Source organism: Topomyia yanbarensis, chromosome 3, assembly GCF_030247195.1.
Source record: "Topomyia yanbarensis strain Yona2022 chromosome 3, ASM3024719v1, whole genome shotgun sequence".
Taxonomy (NCBI): domain Eukaryota; kingdom Metazoa; phylum Arthropoda; class Insecta; order Diptera; family Culicidae; genus Topomyia; species Topomyia yanbarensis.
In genome coordinates, this window is record NC_080672.1 from 269509441 (window position 1) to 269526963 (window position 17523).

General features: G+C 36.8%; 2 protein-coding genes across 4 annotated transcripts in view; both read right to left on the reverse strand.

Moving 5' to 3' along the window:
- LOC131689703 (uncharacterized) overlaps positions 1-17523 on the reverse strand; it is a 47668-nt gene that overhangs the window by 22080 nt on the left and 8065 nt on the right. For 2 of the 3 annotated variants that reach the window (XM_058974967.1, XM_058974966.1), the window contains 3 exons: positions 7365-8054; positions 4604-4681; positions 4342-4383 (listed from right to left, as the gene is read on the reverse strand). In XM_058974967.1, the coding sequence (XP_058830950.1) occupies positions 4342-4383; positions 4604-4681; positions 7365-8054 (810 nt within the window). The remainder of the gene's footprint in view (positions 1-4341; positions 4384-4603; positions 4682-7364; positions 8055-17523) is intronic. The other variant, XM_058974968.1, reaches the window with a different exon arrangement.
- LOC131689704 (coiled-coil-helix-coiled-coil-helix domain-containing protein 2-like) lies at positions 91-940 on the reverse strand. The gene is made up of 2 exons (XM_058974969.1): positions 797-940; positions 91-736 (listed from the first exon to the last, which is right to left on the reverse strand). The coding sequence occupies exons 1-2, from the start codon at positions 923-925 to the stop codon at positions 371-373; spliced, it is 495 nt and encodes a 164-aa protein (XP_058830952.1). The 5' UTR covers positions 926-940; the 3' UTR covers positions 91-370.

The following is a 17523-nucleotide window of genomic DNA, read 5'->3' on the forward strand; positions in this document are numbered from 1 at the left end:
GCACACTCTACTTAGTGCCAGGATACGTGAAACCGCGGCTAGCTTTCGAAAGTTAATTCCTAGCTTTAATTACGGTTGACTAAATAATGCAATGAAAATTATATTTCCTGGGATTTAATCTAACGAGAGCAGCTGTTAGTTTTTGGGTAATTTTGCTATCTTATTCTGCGGGATAAATCTGTCTAGATCCGCTACGTTATACCATGGTCACGTTAAAAATACCCTCTATTTAATCTTGTAGCATTGCTTGTAGCTCTCGGGAAGTCTTCTTCTCGACGTCGCACTTATTATTGTGATCCAACTTGGTGCGAACGGTGTGGTTTCGTCGGAATTGCTCACTCGACAAGCTGTAGGTGCAAGGACTCTGCTACTAATGCCTGAGCGACTCGTTGAAACCTTCGCACAGGGTCAAATCGGCCTGTTCTTGTGCACAGGACCGGAACTGCGTGATCTTCCACGAGCATCGTCCTGCCGGAGCGTATTGCTGAACCAAAGCAGTCTGTGCTTCTGTGGCTGCCTCCTTCGAATCGGAACCGCTGAATATTCTGGTTAGGGGAATGTCCGACGGCAAACCGATTGCAGCAACACCACCTGGCGTACCTGATATTTTTGACTTTAATCCAAGTCCCTGGCTGGTGGCTGCGCCATTGACGTAGCAACAGCCGAGCGCGTCGCAGGCTAGACCATCGGTTGACTCGGTTCCGGACGGGATGAAACAGCTGCAACTGGAGCGGACCTAGAATGGGTTGTAATGGTCATCAATTACCAAAGATGGTCAAAATGTGTTGTGACTAACGTTGTGATTTAGCAGAAAAGCAAACCAAATGAAATTGATTGCAACAATTAAACTAAATTCTACCCAAAAATTTGAAGAGGGTCTAACTGCCAAACGTAAACATTGAGAAAAAGTTTTGGTCAAATTCATTATATTTAAAAATTTGATAGTTTTATTTCGTATGATTGCGCATATTGTTTCTACTTGGACACCAAACGCAAGCAAATTCTTTTAACCCATTATTGCCCAACTTATTTTTCACGCGCATCACAAATTGTGTTTTCCGATCGAAGAAAAATGATGTGGTCATTCCAGTAAAATTATTTTTGTACTCAAAGTAGCTGATATTATAAGGAACAACCAGTGAAAATTTAAGATTGATCGGTTAATCGGTTGCTGAGATATCGTGATCGCCGCGGATGAACTTTTCAACAAAACACAACTCCGAGATAATCGAGTTTTACTGTTGGTACAGCGAGTCAACGGTCTAGCGTATCAAACACTACGTACCGCCTACAAGTGGTGAATGGGTAGCGGTCTATGAATAGCTGTAACTTAAGTTGTAGTATTCCGATCTTAATGAAACTTTGAGAAAATTTTCCTCAGCGTATGTAGTTTCAGAATATCTAATTTACAATAATTCGATTTTTTTCAACCTAACAAAAATGTGTAACCCCTTAAGTAAAAATTGATTAAAAACAAAACATAAACACCGGTTTAACCACTCTAACTTCTCTAAACATATTCTGCAAGAGTATATGAACAATATTAACTCGTTGATAATGCCTGTTCTGCGTTATTAATTGTGTAATAGGAGTCATTCTTAGCACCTACTATATATAGTAGGTTGGGCAATAATGGGTTAAGGCCTGATATTACACCAAAAGGTAGAAAAAATAAGTTAAATCCTGAAACGTGACTTGCGTATAGATGTTTTCTTTTTCTTTTTTCTGTTCATTCTATAGTTCGTCTCACATAGCCTCTCTTTCTGCTTCACATAGTTTAAATAGACTGGCTGCATTTGACGTTCGATTTTTTGCTATTTGCATGTCTCGTCTCAGGTTAAATCTAATTTGATGACCAGACTTTAATAGGGATTTTTCACGAAACCGCATTTTTCAAATTGGCAGACGCGATAACTCAAAAACTTATCAGCTGATTGACTTCATATTTTAATGAGAGTGCATATGTGTAGCCAGTCGATGAGCCACGGAAAACTGAATTAAAAAAATTCTCCACATTATTTTGAAGAAAAGTAAGCGAATTTAACATTAAAATATAAGCTTTTTCAGTTTTTTTGATGCCATTTTCTTTTTTGGTTCATCGAAGAACTACAAGTCTAAGCTTTATAAATCTTACTAAATTTTCTGTTTCAGACAATTTTATCAAGAGTTATCATGGACATCTGCTCTTGGAACAGGATCTCCCATGAACATTGACAGGTTTGTAACTATGTACAAAATTTCGTGCATGCGTTCAACCTTAAACATGCTTCGTCTCGAAGTACAGGTTCGCCTCGAACCCAAGCGAACGGTGTAAAAACTCTAGTTCAAGCATCCGTGTACGTACACCGGGTGCGTACACGAGAACCATTCGCACAAGGCAAAAAGAATCCACGCTAGTTTTGATAAGAGTGAGAATGAGAAATGGTGAGGCTGTACAGGCAAACATGTGCATATGTTTTTGTATCAAATACCCTGTTCGGGTAGCACAGGAGCACAGAACTAGGGGCAGACGACGCTAGGAATGTATAACAAATTCGCATCAAATTAGAAAAAATACTTTTAATTTCCATTTTTGCATCCACTATCAACTTGCATTTTGGAGCAAGCCTTTTTCAAATGTTTGGCTAGAAATGGCTCACTTCAACGAATCATGTACAACAAAAGTCGAAATGCCAAATTTAACGGAACATTGTATGATGATGACAAATTACAACTGAGCGAGCTAGTTTACAAGGTGTTAATATTTAGCATCGAACCGAACCAAGTTTCTCCTACTATGATCGAATCAACAAAACATTTCAATACCATGTAAACAAACTCTCTGAACTGTCAAATAGGTGAGGTTAAACATTTTCATGCAATGCTCTACAGCGCTCTCGCTCTGTTCACTTTATTTGGTTTACATTGCCAATGAATTTTGTACCGCAACTCACCACTTCATTTGCCGCGTTGCCAAGAACTCAAGAAATAATATACATACCAGTGCTGCCCAAACACACTTTTTGAGTCTCACCATTCTTGCAAAGGTGAAAAAAATATTCAACATTCTTGCATTTTTCAAACTTTAAAAAATCGTTAAAAAATCACGATAGCTCTAAAAAGTCTGATTTTAACGGAAATATTCTTAAGAATGTGTAATCTTTCGATTAAAAATAAGAAAAAAGGGGTTTAGGTCGGACGAGAAAGGTCTATTGTCGTGTCAATCCAATAGACGTATTTATATTGGAGAGCATAGGCTTTTCTAAAAGTTTGCCTGCCCTCCCGAAGCCACGCACGCTTTCTTGCCTCTGAACTAGATATGAGCAGATCAACTCAGTTTGGAATAGAATATGACTCCAACGTATTTGACTTGATCTGCACACAGTAGTTCAGCATCAAAAACATATTGATTATTTTGAAGATCGAGCTACTAAACTCGATTGATTGTTGTATGTGGGTGAATCATAAAACTACTATTGTTTGCTAGGCAGTTGCAGTTCTAAGATGCTTCTAATAAGTACCAAAAAATTTAACTTCAGCGATCTAAACGACTCCGATAAAGGAAAGTTTGAGCGATTTTCTTAAGTATCCTTTACGGAAAATTGTGTTAATAAGGACAACATTGCAAGTTGGAACGAAAAGTTTTTTCAAAGCAAAGGTAGGTTGGTTAAAATTTGAAAGCATTGCAAAGATAATAACATTTAAATGAGTAGATTGAATAAAATGTAGAATTCGTATTGTGCTTGCCGAGTATTGAAGAATTCCAACACCGGAATAACGAGGAACGTCCTGAGTTAGCACTCTAATAAACTAGCAATTTTAATTCATTACCAATTCCAATGCAATGCATAATCACTTTTCCTATTTTATTATCTTGAGTGTCCAAAGAAAATGTATACATGGCTTGAATAGCATATTTGAGACAGTCATCCCACCTTTCGCGAGTAACTAACCACATGTATATTGGCACGAAATGCACTCGAACATCCTTCGAGAAGAGCACAGAAGACTCATGCATAGCACTGATAGTAAGTGTGAACGCAGAACTCAGTACCCACTAATGGCATCCGAAAATAATAGGTCTTCCAAGAATAGAGTTTGTTTATATTTACTACTACCGTGTCTAACGCTAGCTAGCCGCACACTCAATAGCTGCAGAAATCTGTTCGAAAGCAGATGAGACCGTCAGGCGTAAGATGTGCAACGAGTGGGAAGCATAGGGAAAATCGAGGACACATTTTTTTTAGTTCAGTTGTTGCACAAAAAACGAACCCTGTTTTGTATTACTACAACAGCTATAAACTATAAAAGTGTTAAACAACGACGTGGTAGTAAAAATTTGCTAGGTGTTTCATGTCATACCTTTGGACTCGAATTCGGGAACGTAAAAAGGATCTCCTCTTGCTACTCGGTTTGTTTTTGATGAGGTGTGCACGAAATGTGTAATGTTCGCCAATTGGTTTGTGACGGTACAGAAATGCGAATGTATTTCATAAAACAAAATGTTCACAATCGTTAGCAATGTTTTAAGTTCGCCAGGTAACAGTTATGGTAATTTCAATTTTATACATGCACTTACTCACTGCAAGCAAAATTGTAAATTGTAATTAAATATGATTCTTACCAAGTATTTCGTCGTCTATGGAAGGATCCTGTCGGATGACTTCGTCGGTTGGGAAGAGATCGTGTAATTTACATTTTTCTGAAAAGAAGATGAAATTACAAACATTGAATATTGGTTCTGATCATGGATGTTATGCCACTTGATTTTAACATATTCAGCGAAAAATGTATTGTATATAATTAAACGATTGAACGAGTATTCGCTACGAGATAGTTCATTTCATATTGTTCTCATCATATCCAGGTATTTGCATAAAAGGTAATTAAATTCATCAATGCGTCTTTCATTGAACATGCGATTTCCAAAATTATACAATATAGCTGTAACCCGGTGCGCTTCGCTGCACCCGTCAGGACTAAACGAAATATTTTAAATATACTAAAAAAAATAAATAAATTTGTTGCAAAGAAGAAACTTATTGCAATTCTCGCGGATAGACAATGTTCTTAGTTTGACCACCTGAAGCACAATTAAATAATTTGCTCTGTTTTCCTACACATAATCGTTTGAAATCAGTTGTGGTGAATCGATGGTGCGCAGTAACTAATATAATAGGCACACAAAGTTTCAATTGCAACACATGCGGTGCACAGTGTTGCAAAACGACTTTTTCACGATCAATTCAATAACTCCTGAATGGAGAATGGATTTTTTCGAAGAAGTTTCTAGATATAAATAGATGCATCTTTTGATATCATTATATTGAGTGAGTAATCCCCTAAAAGTTAGATTACAAAAACAAAAATGAATAAAATTTAGTTCTTTTCGCAAGACTATTTGAAAACCAGAAAATACCATCTGTGTCAACCTTCCCCAGTTCCTTAATTGCAATTTGATGAAAGTATCTTCATGCTCGGTAGTTAATAATATTTTTGAAGACGCCGTTGTATATTGGCATAAATATAATTTCGTGTTTTATGCGAACATCCGACTATTATCATGGGTAGAAACTAACTGTGTTACTGTCTTCTGAGTACTGTGGATGGGTTACCGTGGCGAGTCATTACGAAGACGTGCAATCATTGCTTATTTTCCCTACATTACGCTAAAGTGAAAGCACCCGAGAACTTAATGATCCTCCCAGTTATACGACTTGGTTGTACTCATCGGTCAAATTATACAGTTCAAAAGTTTTATTTGACCTCATCAATTACTACTATTATTTCTGGGCACTTGCGGTTAACATAAGAAAGGAAATCAAAATCTCACAAAAATTATGTGCTCGAACGGGCCATCAAAAGTAGCAAGCCTACATATTATATTTTATAATGAATTTGAATTTATTTTGCATTTTTTGCTGTTGGTAATTGAAAAGCGATGAACCGAATGACCGAAATAGCGTTACCCACGACCTCATTTGTTTGTGCTATACGTTCCATAGATATTGTTTTGTATTGCTGTAACCCCTGAAATAATTTTGTGCGGGAAAAAATAAGCAAAAAAATACAAGCAGCTTCATGCGCGCGTTGTTTGTTTCCCTTCCCTGTCAGTATTCGACCACAAATCCCACAAAATCTTCAATAATGTCACTTCCGTTCGAAACGAAACTGAGGTAATAGGCAAATACGTGATCGAAATTGTTTTGACCACAGAAAACATTTTTAGCTATAGTTCCTTCAGCAAAGTTTGTTTATAAAATATTTCCAATATTATTGAAGTAGAAATGGCAAAGGAAAATTGTTTTGAGCACTCTACAACGTTCTAGAATATTAAATTATTCTATCTCTTTCTATTGTATAGATAGTATTCCCTTTTAATAGCTTTTAATTCCTTGGCTCAGTGGCCTCCAAGCGGAAAGATCATGAAACTTTCAGGTGGAAACTGACAGCCCATGTCTCTATAGCTTTATGGAACATCATAACTTCGTGTCTCTCGTCATTTCAGAGATATATGAGTTTTTTTTTTCTAACTTTGCCTTACAATTACACGTGGTTCACATACACGTAGTACGACTTTTGTGAATGTAAAGCAGCAGTATCCAACTTCAAACGTTTATAACTGTTTAACGGTTTATTGGATTGTCTTGCAGTCTTCGAGAAACTTGTTCGACATATCTTCAGAATCTTAACTCGCGCCTAGGTCCGTGTTCGGCAATTTTGTGAATTGCGAGTTTTTCCCCATATATTTTGACCAAAAATTCCTTACAAACTTTGAGATCTTTGGGGAGGGGTTGGGCTTAAGGTTGGACAGAGAATGCGCAAAATTCGCAAACGAAAAAGCAGTTTTTTTACCACACCGTATGTCAGATCTTCATAAAAATCAATCAGCGTATGTAGAATGTTGTTATAGTACTACTGATTGATTTTTATAAAGATCTGACATACGGTGTGGAAAAACTGCATTTTTTCGTTTGCGAATTTTACTCTTTCTTTGTCCAACCTTAATTGATTTCGCTCAAATTTGGACAGTGTTATTTTTTCATGATTTGCAACGACGCTGGGGATGCAAGTTGCGAGATTTTTTTCCATGTAAATCATTGTCACCCTAATGCACATATCCTAACAATCGAGGAAATTGACTGCCAGTGTCAGATTTGATCGGTTAGTCGGTTTGGATTTTATTGTAACTATATCTTGACATAGGTTAACAAAACTATTGATGAAAGTCAATTACCTCATCCTAATGTTATATTCCGATTATTTCCGTTATTTTCGCATAAATGAAGATCAATCCTTTGGTATATAAATACCGAAATCAAATTTATACAATTTTTTTTACCGAAGCCACGAATAAATTACCTTTACCTTACAGCAGTACTTACTGAACGGAACGTACTCGTATCCATTACCAATTCGGCCTTTTTTCGGTGGCAGTGGTGGCCTTATGATGAATTTCGTCCCATCGGGGCTGGTTATGAACGGTTGAATGCCCATCGCCTTCGAGAAGCTCCACAGTAAATATACCACACCCGCTTTTTGCTCCCATTCGTCGAACAGAGCTTCTCGAAGCCTTTGCGGTACCAGGATATTAACCTCCGTCGAGTTTATTGATACCGTCGTCAGTGCACCGGACATTCCGACCGTTTCCTTGAGCGAACTTATATCGGTGGGATCCAGCATCATGAGCGGTGGGTTTTTCAGTTTGTGTACCGAAACGCTTGCTTGCTCACTGTTGTGAGCTGTGATTTCGTGGTAGGACCTCTTCAGCGATTCAAAAAACTCCGTATTTTCGGTGATCCAACTGGCGAACAGATGCCGCCGAAAGTTGTCATCGATTTCGGTTAGATTGTCCACCCGTAGGTCCTCCCGAAGGAACTCCTGGATGTAGTCTTCCTTGGCGATTGTGTTTTTCATGTTTGCGATTCGGTTCTCGTTTATGTAGGAAAGGGTGGTGAAATTGCGGGTGGCATTCGAGTGAGGCAGCACCGTCGGTGTCATTCCGTACCGGCATATTTTCCACAGCCCAGAATGTGATGATTTGAAGTAGCGTCTGGTGTCAGGTATGAAGATTCCTGCGAGGTGAGAGGAAAATACAAAAATGTTAGGAGTGTTCAACAAAGTTGTTAGTAATCTTTGAAAGAATATCAGGACAGTCAATATTGTTCGACAACTTATCGAAAATGAATATTTTTTGCAGGAATGCGCGGCGAGACTCCAGCGTTGCCAAATCTAGCAACATGCATCTAATATAAATTGCTTCAACAATCTTACTGCTAAAAATCCTAAAGTGCACTACTATAAAAAATAACAGTGACCCCCTAGTCCTACGAATATTATATTATCCCCTCTTGTATATGTATAAGATAGCTATAAAATTTCCTTAGTTTCACTATAAAAAATAATAATTCAATGTGTAATCCTTTAGTTTAAAGAAATTCAAAATGTACGACAAAGAAATTGGTACCTAAGTCGCTAAGTTTAAGCTAACGCAAACGTGTCTTATTAAATAAACGAATTGAATAAAAAGCCATCATGTTAGTCAAGGAAAATAAGATTATATGTTTGAAAAGAACACTCTCCCAATCAAAAGGACTGAACCAAGTCCGTCCACATATAGTGTCAACGGTTTTGAAACAAAAAAAAATAGTCACTGCCGTGGTGGATCATCAATATAGAGAAGATGCGCTTTTAGTATATATAAAATAAAGTCGAAACGACCAAGGAGAGTGAAAACAGTAAAGCCATAATATTTCATGTTTTATGATAGTTTGTATTGTGATCCATATGGTTGCGTGCTATTTAGGTTGTGCAGATGTGTCATGCTATAAATTAAAGAATTTCGACAAAATTCGCTAACGCTCATCGTTGTTTGAGTCAGTCCAACCGAACACATGTCAGTTAATTCGGTGCTCAAGGCGGAACCGAATGAAAACGACACTCTATATACTAGATATGAATCAACTATGCGTTCAGCAAAGTTGACAAAGTGCCAAACGACCGGTCTTTCGCTCTTGATTCCGTTGTCCACTTTTGTCTGCTTCACTACAGCCTTCACCACCATGATACGATTCAAATTACGAACAATGTAGTGAATAAGTGAAGGACAAAATTAAAATGAATAAAAATTTCCTTTTCGTTATTCTTTCGATTTCACTCTGTAGACAGACAATTCGACAGAAGTCTCCCGAACGCAGAAAAAATGCATTCGAAACGGTGCCAACAGGAGCGTATGCCAAAATAGTTGTATTTTGGATCGTTTTCCCTTTTCGTTCGAAAAGCGAAAAGCAGCACGGAGTTTTCCATCTTTCCATCCCCGATTCTTTCCCATATGCAACCGCAGCAGTTTTCTTTGATCATTATGGTAATTAATGAGGAGAGACAAATGACAAAACGTCGAGAAAATTTGGTTGTTTATTTTCTGTAGAGTGATCTGTGGTATGGTTGGTAACGATAATTTTTCATTTTTTTATCATTGGCGTAGTCTCTGATACCATTTTCGTTTTTACCTGGTTTCACAAAGATGTTGGGCAAAAATAGATAGACTGATTACACCCAAGTTTGAATGAGTGTAGCTCCGACTACACCGGTGTAGTGCACTGTCAAAAATAAAAATGGCATTAGATTTAGTGTAAATCGCCGTCTAGAAGTTCATTGTGGGATTTTTAATTATAAATAATGGCAATATATTTGTCAAATGCAAATGACCCGAAACTATGAATTTCCCTCAAAAGGTTGGGTCAATTCAGATATCAATTTTAAGAAATATCTTTTTAATTTTCGGAAACCAATGAGAGAGCATGTTTTCATTTTACGCCCAAAAAGATTTTAGACATAAGCTCTAACACCAGTTCGAAGCGAAATTAGCAGGAAACAATTGTTCACGTTCAACTTTGGATTTAGAGATTTGCTATCTTAGAAACTGTGCGTGTGTGACGAACTGTTTGAAGGTGGTTTTAAAACAATCAAAGTTAAATAAGTTTTTTCAGAGGTGAATTGAGCTAGAACAATATTTTCTTCCGCAATTTTGTAGAGCCATCAAATATTAACTTTGTTGAAAATGACAACATTATATCTCAACCCGCCAAGTTTTCCAGAAAAAAGAAAGTTTTTATTTTGTCAGCTTCAAAAGTTATGCATGATTTTCACAGAAAAATACGCCCTTTTCAAATGTTGATATCTCAACAGGGGGCAATAGATAATTTTAATTGCATTTTGTCTTTCTCAAATAAATCAGATTTGAGTAACAGTACTTTTTGCATATTACAGTGTACTGATCGTTTGGCCAACAAGCTACCATTAGAGTTTGTTGCGTTGCGTAGCGTTGTGACGATGATTTTGGCGGATTGCACACTGACTTCATCATGTATGACTGCTGATTATCTAATAAGAGTTGCTTAGGAAGTGGTTATTCATACCAATCCGACCCATATTAAAATCTTAACACATGATAGCCATCATTGCCGGCCGCCCCCATCTCCATCGTTCACGGGGAAGGATAAAGGATAAGGTAGACGGGAAGTGTTGATGCTCCACCTACTTAACGAAAGGACGACGATTCATCAGACTCTTCCATAGGTGTCGCGGAGTTGGTGGTTTGCAAGGATGTAAGGTCTAGGATTCTCTCCAAGCAAGCGATGCGACCTGTAAAGAATATTTTATTATGTAGTTGTTAAGTTAGTCTTCGAGTACACGATCACTCGAAAAAGAAAAGATCTTGTTTAGTTTTTGTTTTTTTAAACTCTGGGCAGCCGGCTACCGAAAGTATCCTGTTTCCTAAACAAAAGCAATTTGAACTCCACACAGCCGACCGTGGGAGTATTACTTAGAAAAGCTAATCTTATCTGCGTGATGGGCCGGATTACTATCTACTGTAACAGTATTTAGACAGAATTCGCTACTTCTACTTTGGTTGAAAACTACCGAGTGATAACAAGTTATACAGACAAACAGTTATGATTGCGCGAGATGTTATAAATCAAGGTATGTATTTCCTATTGTACGTATCGGATGATTTGAAAAATACACGTATACAAGCGATAACAACGACCATTGAAGAGATATTGATCCTAATTTATATGCATTCCAACAGTTGTACCCAAGTAACCAATAAGCATTATAACGTAGCCTAATATTTGCTTTAAATCCACATATAAAACAGTCTTATAGAGCCGTGAAGCCCTAAATACTGATATAATGCTGCTATTATGACAGAAAAGGCGAAATATAGTACTATTACTGTGCAGAGATTGACAGCTCGTTTCTGCCGCACTAATGTTATTATATAGCACCAGCGTACAAATGTCAAATTTGAAAGCCTAATATTGGCACTACTAATGCTATTAGAAAGCTTCAGTTAGCTGTCATTTTTTTGTTCGGTTTTTAAACCATTTCTTATGTTTCCTTTCGGTATTGTGAGCAAAAAGGAAATTTTTTAAAATAAATGTTCTGTTTAAAACCGTTATTGACTCTCTTCTAATGCATTGTAATGAATATCCTTAATAGGTCCTCCAGGGTAAGTGCGCTGCGTTTGCTGCCTGAACTATGTTACATATATTCGATTAAAGTGAAATATGCCGAATATAATCTTCAAGAAGAGTTGCATAACGAATAAATCCACAGCACTACAATAGCATTATATCGGCTTTTTATTTGCTCTATAGGGGCATTAAATGCGCATGTAATGCTTACATGCTTTAAAGATCCGTGAAGCATGTACGCATTATATCAGCTTTATATGCTCATATAGAGCAAGCGATAATGCTATATTTCGGCTGTGCATTTATGCATTATTGATGCTAATATAGAGCTTTATTGCATTGTTAATGCTGTAATGGAGTTTCAATGCAACATGAGTGCAAATGTATAGCCAATATAGTGCAATCGCTTAATGCTTATGGTTACTTGGGTAGTGCGGTAACCTAACGAATACTTTATCTGCAATATAAAAACTCTGTAAATGTATATGTACCTTGCTAGGACTCAGCTAGACTTCAAGGAAACTGTGTAATTGATTTTTTTTCAATTTACCCTCTTAGATTACATGCAAACATGCTTTTTATCAAATTTGCTTTATTTAAGTATGACATGAACAGTTCTCCAAACTTTTGATATTTTACAGACAAAAGTAGAATCTTTTAAATGCAAATAAAATAATCCATGTTCGTTTACCTCTTTTGAGGTATCAACATTTGAAAAGGTCGTATGTTTCAGTGAAAATCATGTATAACTTTTTAACTAGAGAAGATAAAACTTTCTACTTTCAGTAAAAGTTATCACTCCTTGTGCTTTTGAAGTGCTCAGAACACCTTTATGAAAAAAAATCACATTGAGGAATTGTACGGAAAAACTGTTTTTTGGGAGACACCCTAAGCTATGTTATAAAAATCACCATAAAATGAAAACAGCGTGACATACTAAGTTGTCATCTTCAGCTAGTTAGTAAGGGAATTTGCGTTTCGTCTCATCAGAATCCGACAAAAACTTAGTGACAGGACTAAACTAGGGCCGGATTGACGCTAGCTCCAAAAACGGATACACCAATGAAATTAACCTCATGCATTTTTCATTATTGACTCTGATTTTCTCAATTTTTTATAGGAAAAAGCCAACACTATATTTTCTATTATGCTGACAAAATAAAATGAATACAGCCGATTGAAGACATAAAATAATGAAAGCCTGATCTTCCTGCGGCGGTTTACAAATTGGTTAATTTGTTTTTTTTTTAACCAAATTGTGCATGCATGCAATCATCAAGCAATAACAATTCGATTTCGATTAATCCACGGAATCATAATTTCAACCAAAAAATTAGTTGATTTTTTGATTTCGTTTAGTTAATATTTGGGCGATCTAAGTTTTTGACAAATATTATCCATGCTGTCAGTCTCAGTCTGGAAACGAACGTTTCGGCCTAGCACAAAACCTGAGAAAACTTACCTGAGTTAAAGCTAGAAAGGCTTGTCTCAGCTTGCAACGTTTGTTTTAGTTCGGACACAATCACATGTGCCGTTACACTACCGTTTCATCCAGGATAAGTGGAAGTCAACTGATCTCATTGTTGAATTAAACCAGTTCATCGTCAAATACAACATAGGATATTTCGAACGTTTTGTTTTTAACTGGACGGAATTAAATTGTTGAAATACTAAATCATTCTTTTATTAAAATGTTTTTAAAGAACAACTAGTTAAAACTGCCAATGAGGACATTTGAGTTTCTTTTGTTTGTGTACTGGCTCTAGTAGTTGTGTCCACACCAAAACAAGCTTTACAAGCTGAGGTGACTACCTACCCGCATAACCGTTATACCCGGAGTGTATGAACATTAGAGTGGCTCGACATATGACATTTTTCAGCACAGCACTTTTTGAGTTCCTTTTGTGGTCCCAAATTCATGTGCAAAATTTGGGAGCAGTCGATTACTTCGATTACTACTTTGCGCATTGCTTTCGAAGTTTGTATGGGATTTCATATGGGGAAATCAATTATTTTGGATTTACGTTAACAAAGATCGCTAGTTCACTCAATAAGAAAAACTAACTTTATAAACTATACTTCAAACCTTGGTTAACAACTTTATCGAAGACGATAATTAGCTACGAGTTTTCAAAAAATAGTTATAATGATTTTAAAACTTATGATTCAATCCAAATGCAGAAATTCATTAATTCTTCCAACACTGTCAGTACACCACCGACACCAATACTTTAAACATAAGTAAATGAGAATATAGTCATCGCAGAGACTCGGTACCTTCGAATGAAATGTTCAGAATGAATTGCTGAATAACATAGACGTAGCAAGAAATGAGAAAATGTGGGGAGGGGAGACTTGTGTAATCCTCAGTCCCCTTTTTTGATAGTTTAGTATGGGGCCATGCATAAATGACGTAGCATTTTGGGGGGTAGGGAGGATATACCAAATTTGTGACGAAGACTGACGAGGGGGAGGGTAGGGCGACGTAGCATTAAGTTGAAATTTTTCGACGGGCATCAAAACCCATTAATTATAGAAAACAATTTAATGTTCCTCCATTCCCAAGAAAAAATAAATTTCAATTCGCACAAGTTACTTTTTATGCGATTTTTCATGAGGTAAATTTTACGATTCGCAGAATTACAAGCTCGCAAATAACGAAAAGATTTTGTATGCGGATTTAACTTGCTACATTAGTTAGCTAATGTTGCTTCGAGTCATCGGCAACTGCAGGATTGTGAACTTAGACTTCTCTTCACGCTCCCTTGACATATAAAATTCAAAACAAAACTATCAACACTATATTTGTCCTGAAATGGGCTCATTTTGTACGCAATTTGCTGTTGTAATGAAAATGTTGATAAAAGTCACCAAACATTTTGAATGGACATGTATTTAAAATAATTGAAAAACATATGTAATTTGTTTTCATCCCCCGGCCGCGTTGCATAGGATGAGAGGGGGGGGGGTAGGTAAATGGTACATTTTTTATGAGGGGGAGGTTAAAATTTTGTGACCAAATGCTACGAGGGGGCAGGGAGGGGTCAAAAATCTCCGAAAAAGCTACGTCATTTGTGTACGGCCCCTATAACATAAGGAGTACATCTTCAACGTAGGTTTATACCGCCGAATTAAAAATTGATCTTACATGTTTGAGTGCTACTATTTAAAGGCTCTGCTGTTATCTCATTTAAATTGGTACAGCGATGTATACATTTTTCATATTTTAAAACACTATTTCTTAGCCGCTCAGAGTCAGAATTTAAAAAATGCATATCCATAGATTCCTTGCAGTCTCGAATTTTTTCTATTGACGTTTTCGTTTGAGAATCTAGGAACGAAACCAGGTTAGTTACTTCAAATAAACGTTTTTGGTGAAAGCTTTAGCCTCAAGCAAAAGCAACACATAAGTTTTTAGGTGTAAATCCTAAATGTTGGATATGTTACTTCCCACAGCAACGATTGTAGTCTGATTCATATTTGAATCTATCAAAATATTAAGAAAGCTCAGTCGTTCACATTTAAAAGGACGTAATGATTCTTTGTTTTATACAAAAAAGACTAAAAAGCGGGACTGGGGAGTACACAAGCCCCCCCCCCCCCCCTTCTTTTCATTTTCTGGCTATGTCTATGTTATTCAGAAATTCATTAACATTTCATTCTAAGGTACCAAGTCTCTGCGATGAATGTATTCCCATTTATTTGAGTTTTAAATGTCGATATCGGTGGTGCACTGGCAGTGTTGGAATAAATAATAAATTTTTGCATTTGGATTGAACCATAAGTTTTAAAATCGTTATAACTATTTTTTGAAAAGTCTTCGACAAAGTTGTTAACCAAGGTTTGAAATATAATTTTATAACGCTGGTTTTGCATAGTGAGTGAAATGCCAAATAATTGATTTCCCCATATGAAATCCCATACAAACTTTGAACGCAATGCGCAAACCCGGGAAGCAATCGACTGCTCCCAAATTTTGCACATGAATTTTGGACCACAAAAGGAACTCAAAAAGTTTAAATCATTTTGAAGTTTTCCCATACAACCGCGAGCCACTCTAATGAACATAGCTGCTGTCTCTAGTTTGATGAATTCAGTAATATGTGCGTCTTGGCTAGCTTACTGTGTTTTTGTATGATGTGAATCTTGAATCAAAATCAATAATAATTTTCAATAACTATAATTTGAAAATATGGCAAAACTAAAGGAAAATTTTGTAATATTTGTTATCTTTCTGTTTAAATCAACTGATTATAAAAAAAAGAATTGTTTTCGTTATTTTTTCATCGAATGGCGTTTAGTGTCATCATATAGCTGTCGACTTGATTATTTCACTATTTTCAATAGAACCCCAGAAAATTGCTTTTGAGGTTCTCGTAGATGCAAGACATTCCCATCAAATCACGACGAAATCTCTCAAACAGGGGCTTTGATATGTTTGAAAAATTAAACAGAAGCCTAATCATATTTTCAAACTGAAAGGCGATTGACGGTGGTGGCCGATCGAATGATCATAACAAAATGCAATCTAATTTATGTCACTCGTTGATAAGTTTCTCTCTCTTGCAGGCAACTCAAGACAAGACAATTTGATACGAAAATTTGATTCTGTTATAATTTTTCTTATTTCCTCTTGGTCGGGATTAGTTAACTGACTAGCCGTGCAAAATTTGTTTTGTGCACGCCATCGCAGTCAATAAATATATGATGCGAAATGATTTAATGGGTTCTGCATTCACACGGAATTTCAACCAGACAGATTTTAACGTAAATAAAAACGTGGACGAGCGTGAAGAGAAGTCTACGAATCGCGCCGGCATGTAACAGCTGCCGCCGGGAATTTATGTTTGAGCATTTTTATTTGTCTATCTTTCCACCGGGCGGAAGCTAGTTAACTTTTTCGCGCTGGATTGACATGGGTGAGTTTACATGGAATATAAACAAATAAAGATTGATAATTGAACAGTGAAATCAACAACAAGTCACACCGTTCGGCTTCATTTCCTGTTAATGTATCGTTGAACTTGTTTTATTTGATTCTAGACAATGTGTGGGCGTTGTACGAGGTAGGAAACATTCGTCTAATTTATCATGCGTATATTTAGGCGCACAATTCAACGAAATATGATGGATCGGTTAACATTATTATATCTAAAATCTATATTTGAATACCTCTTGGAATGCTTGATAGCTCACCTTATTCAACCTGAAGAAGTGTTCCTTTAAATAAAATACATATTATTTATTGGGGTGTGAAACATTACCATCTTCTGGTGTCTTCAGAGTCTACATTCCAGGGTCCAGAGTAAAGAATCAAGCATCCTACGTTCAGAGTTCACCAGAATCCATTAGAGACAGAGTGTAGACTTCATCAGAGTCTAGAGTCCACCTAAGTTCAGAGGAAGAGTGCGGAGTCAAGAGTGCGGTGTGACGAGTCCTGAGTCTATAGTTCAAAAACCAGACTTCAAAGTCCACAAATTCAAAGCCCAGATTCCAAAGCCTTAGATTCAGAGCCCAACCATCAGAGCCCAACGTCCGGATTGCTGAGTCTAGAGTCCAGAATCCAGAGTCCAGAGTCCAGAGTACAGAGTCCAGAGTCCATGGTTCAACTCCCAGACTTTTATTTGGATTTCCCTGTTTTGAATTCTGAAATTTACCCGATTCCTGGTAAACTTGTGATGTGAGTGGTAAACTTTCCAGTACCTTGATATGATATAATTTTGATGTCATTGGCTAGCCTTATCAACTTCTCGGTTATGTTTCTGACATTAACCAGCAATGTTTATTTACTCTGAACTGACCGCAACCGATTTTGCGTGAAATATCAGTTAGCTTTGAAGTGAAGGAATTAAGGAGGCATTATTAAAGAACGCTTTAAGGGCCGATTTCTTCACCCTTGCTTAGCGCTTAAGCCAGGTTTAAACGTACTGGTGAACCAGGTTTAAAAGTTAAGTGAGGGTGAAGAAATCGACACTAAGAGCATTCGGCTCAGTATGTGAAGTATTTAAGAGCGTGAACGGCATAACTCGCGTTATATAATTGATAGCAATTTAGTTGACAATGG

Bases quoted from the DNA above. Each gene is read 5' to 3' on its own strand.
- LOC131689704 (XM_058974969.1), bottom strand. From the start codon at position 925: ATGAATTTGACCAAAACTTTTTCTCAATGTTTACGTTTGGCAGTTAGA. The intron at 737-796 runs GTTAGTCACAAC...AACCCATTCTAG, and splicing joins CTTTTCTGCTAAATCACAAC to GTCCGCTCCAGTTGCAGCTG.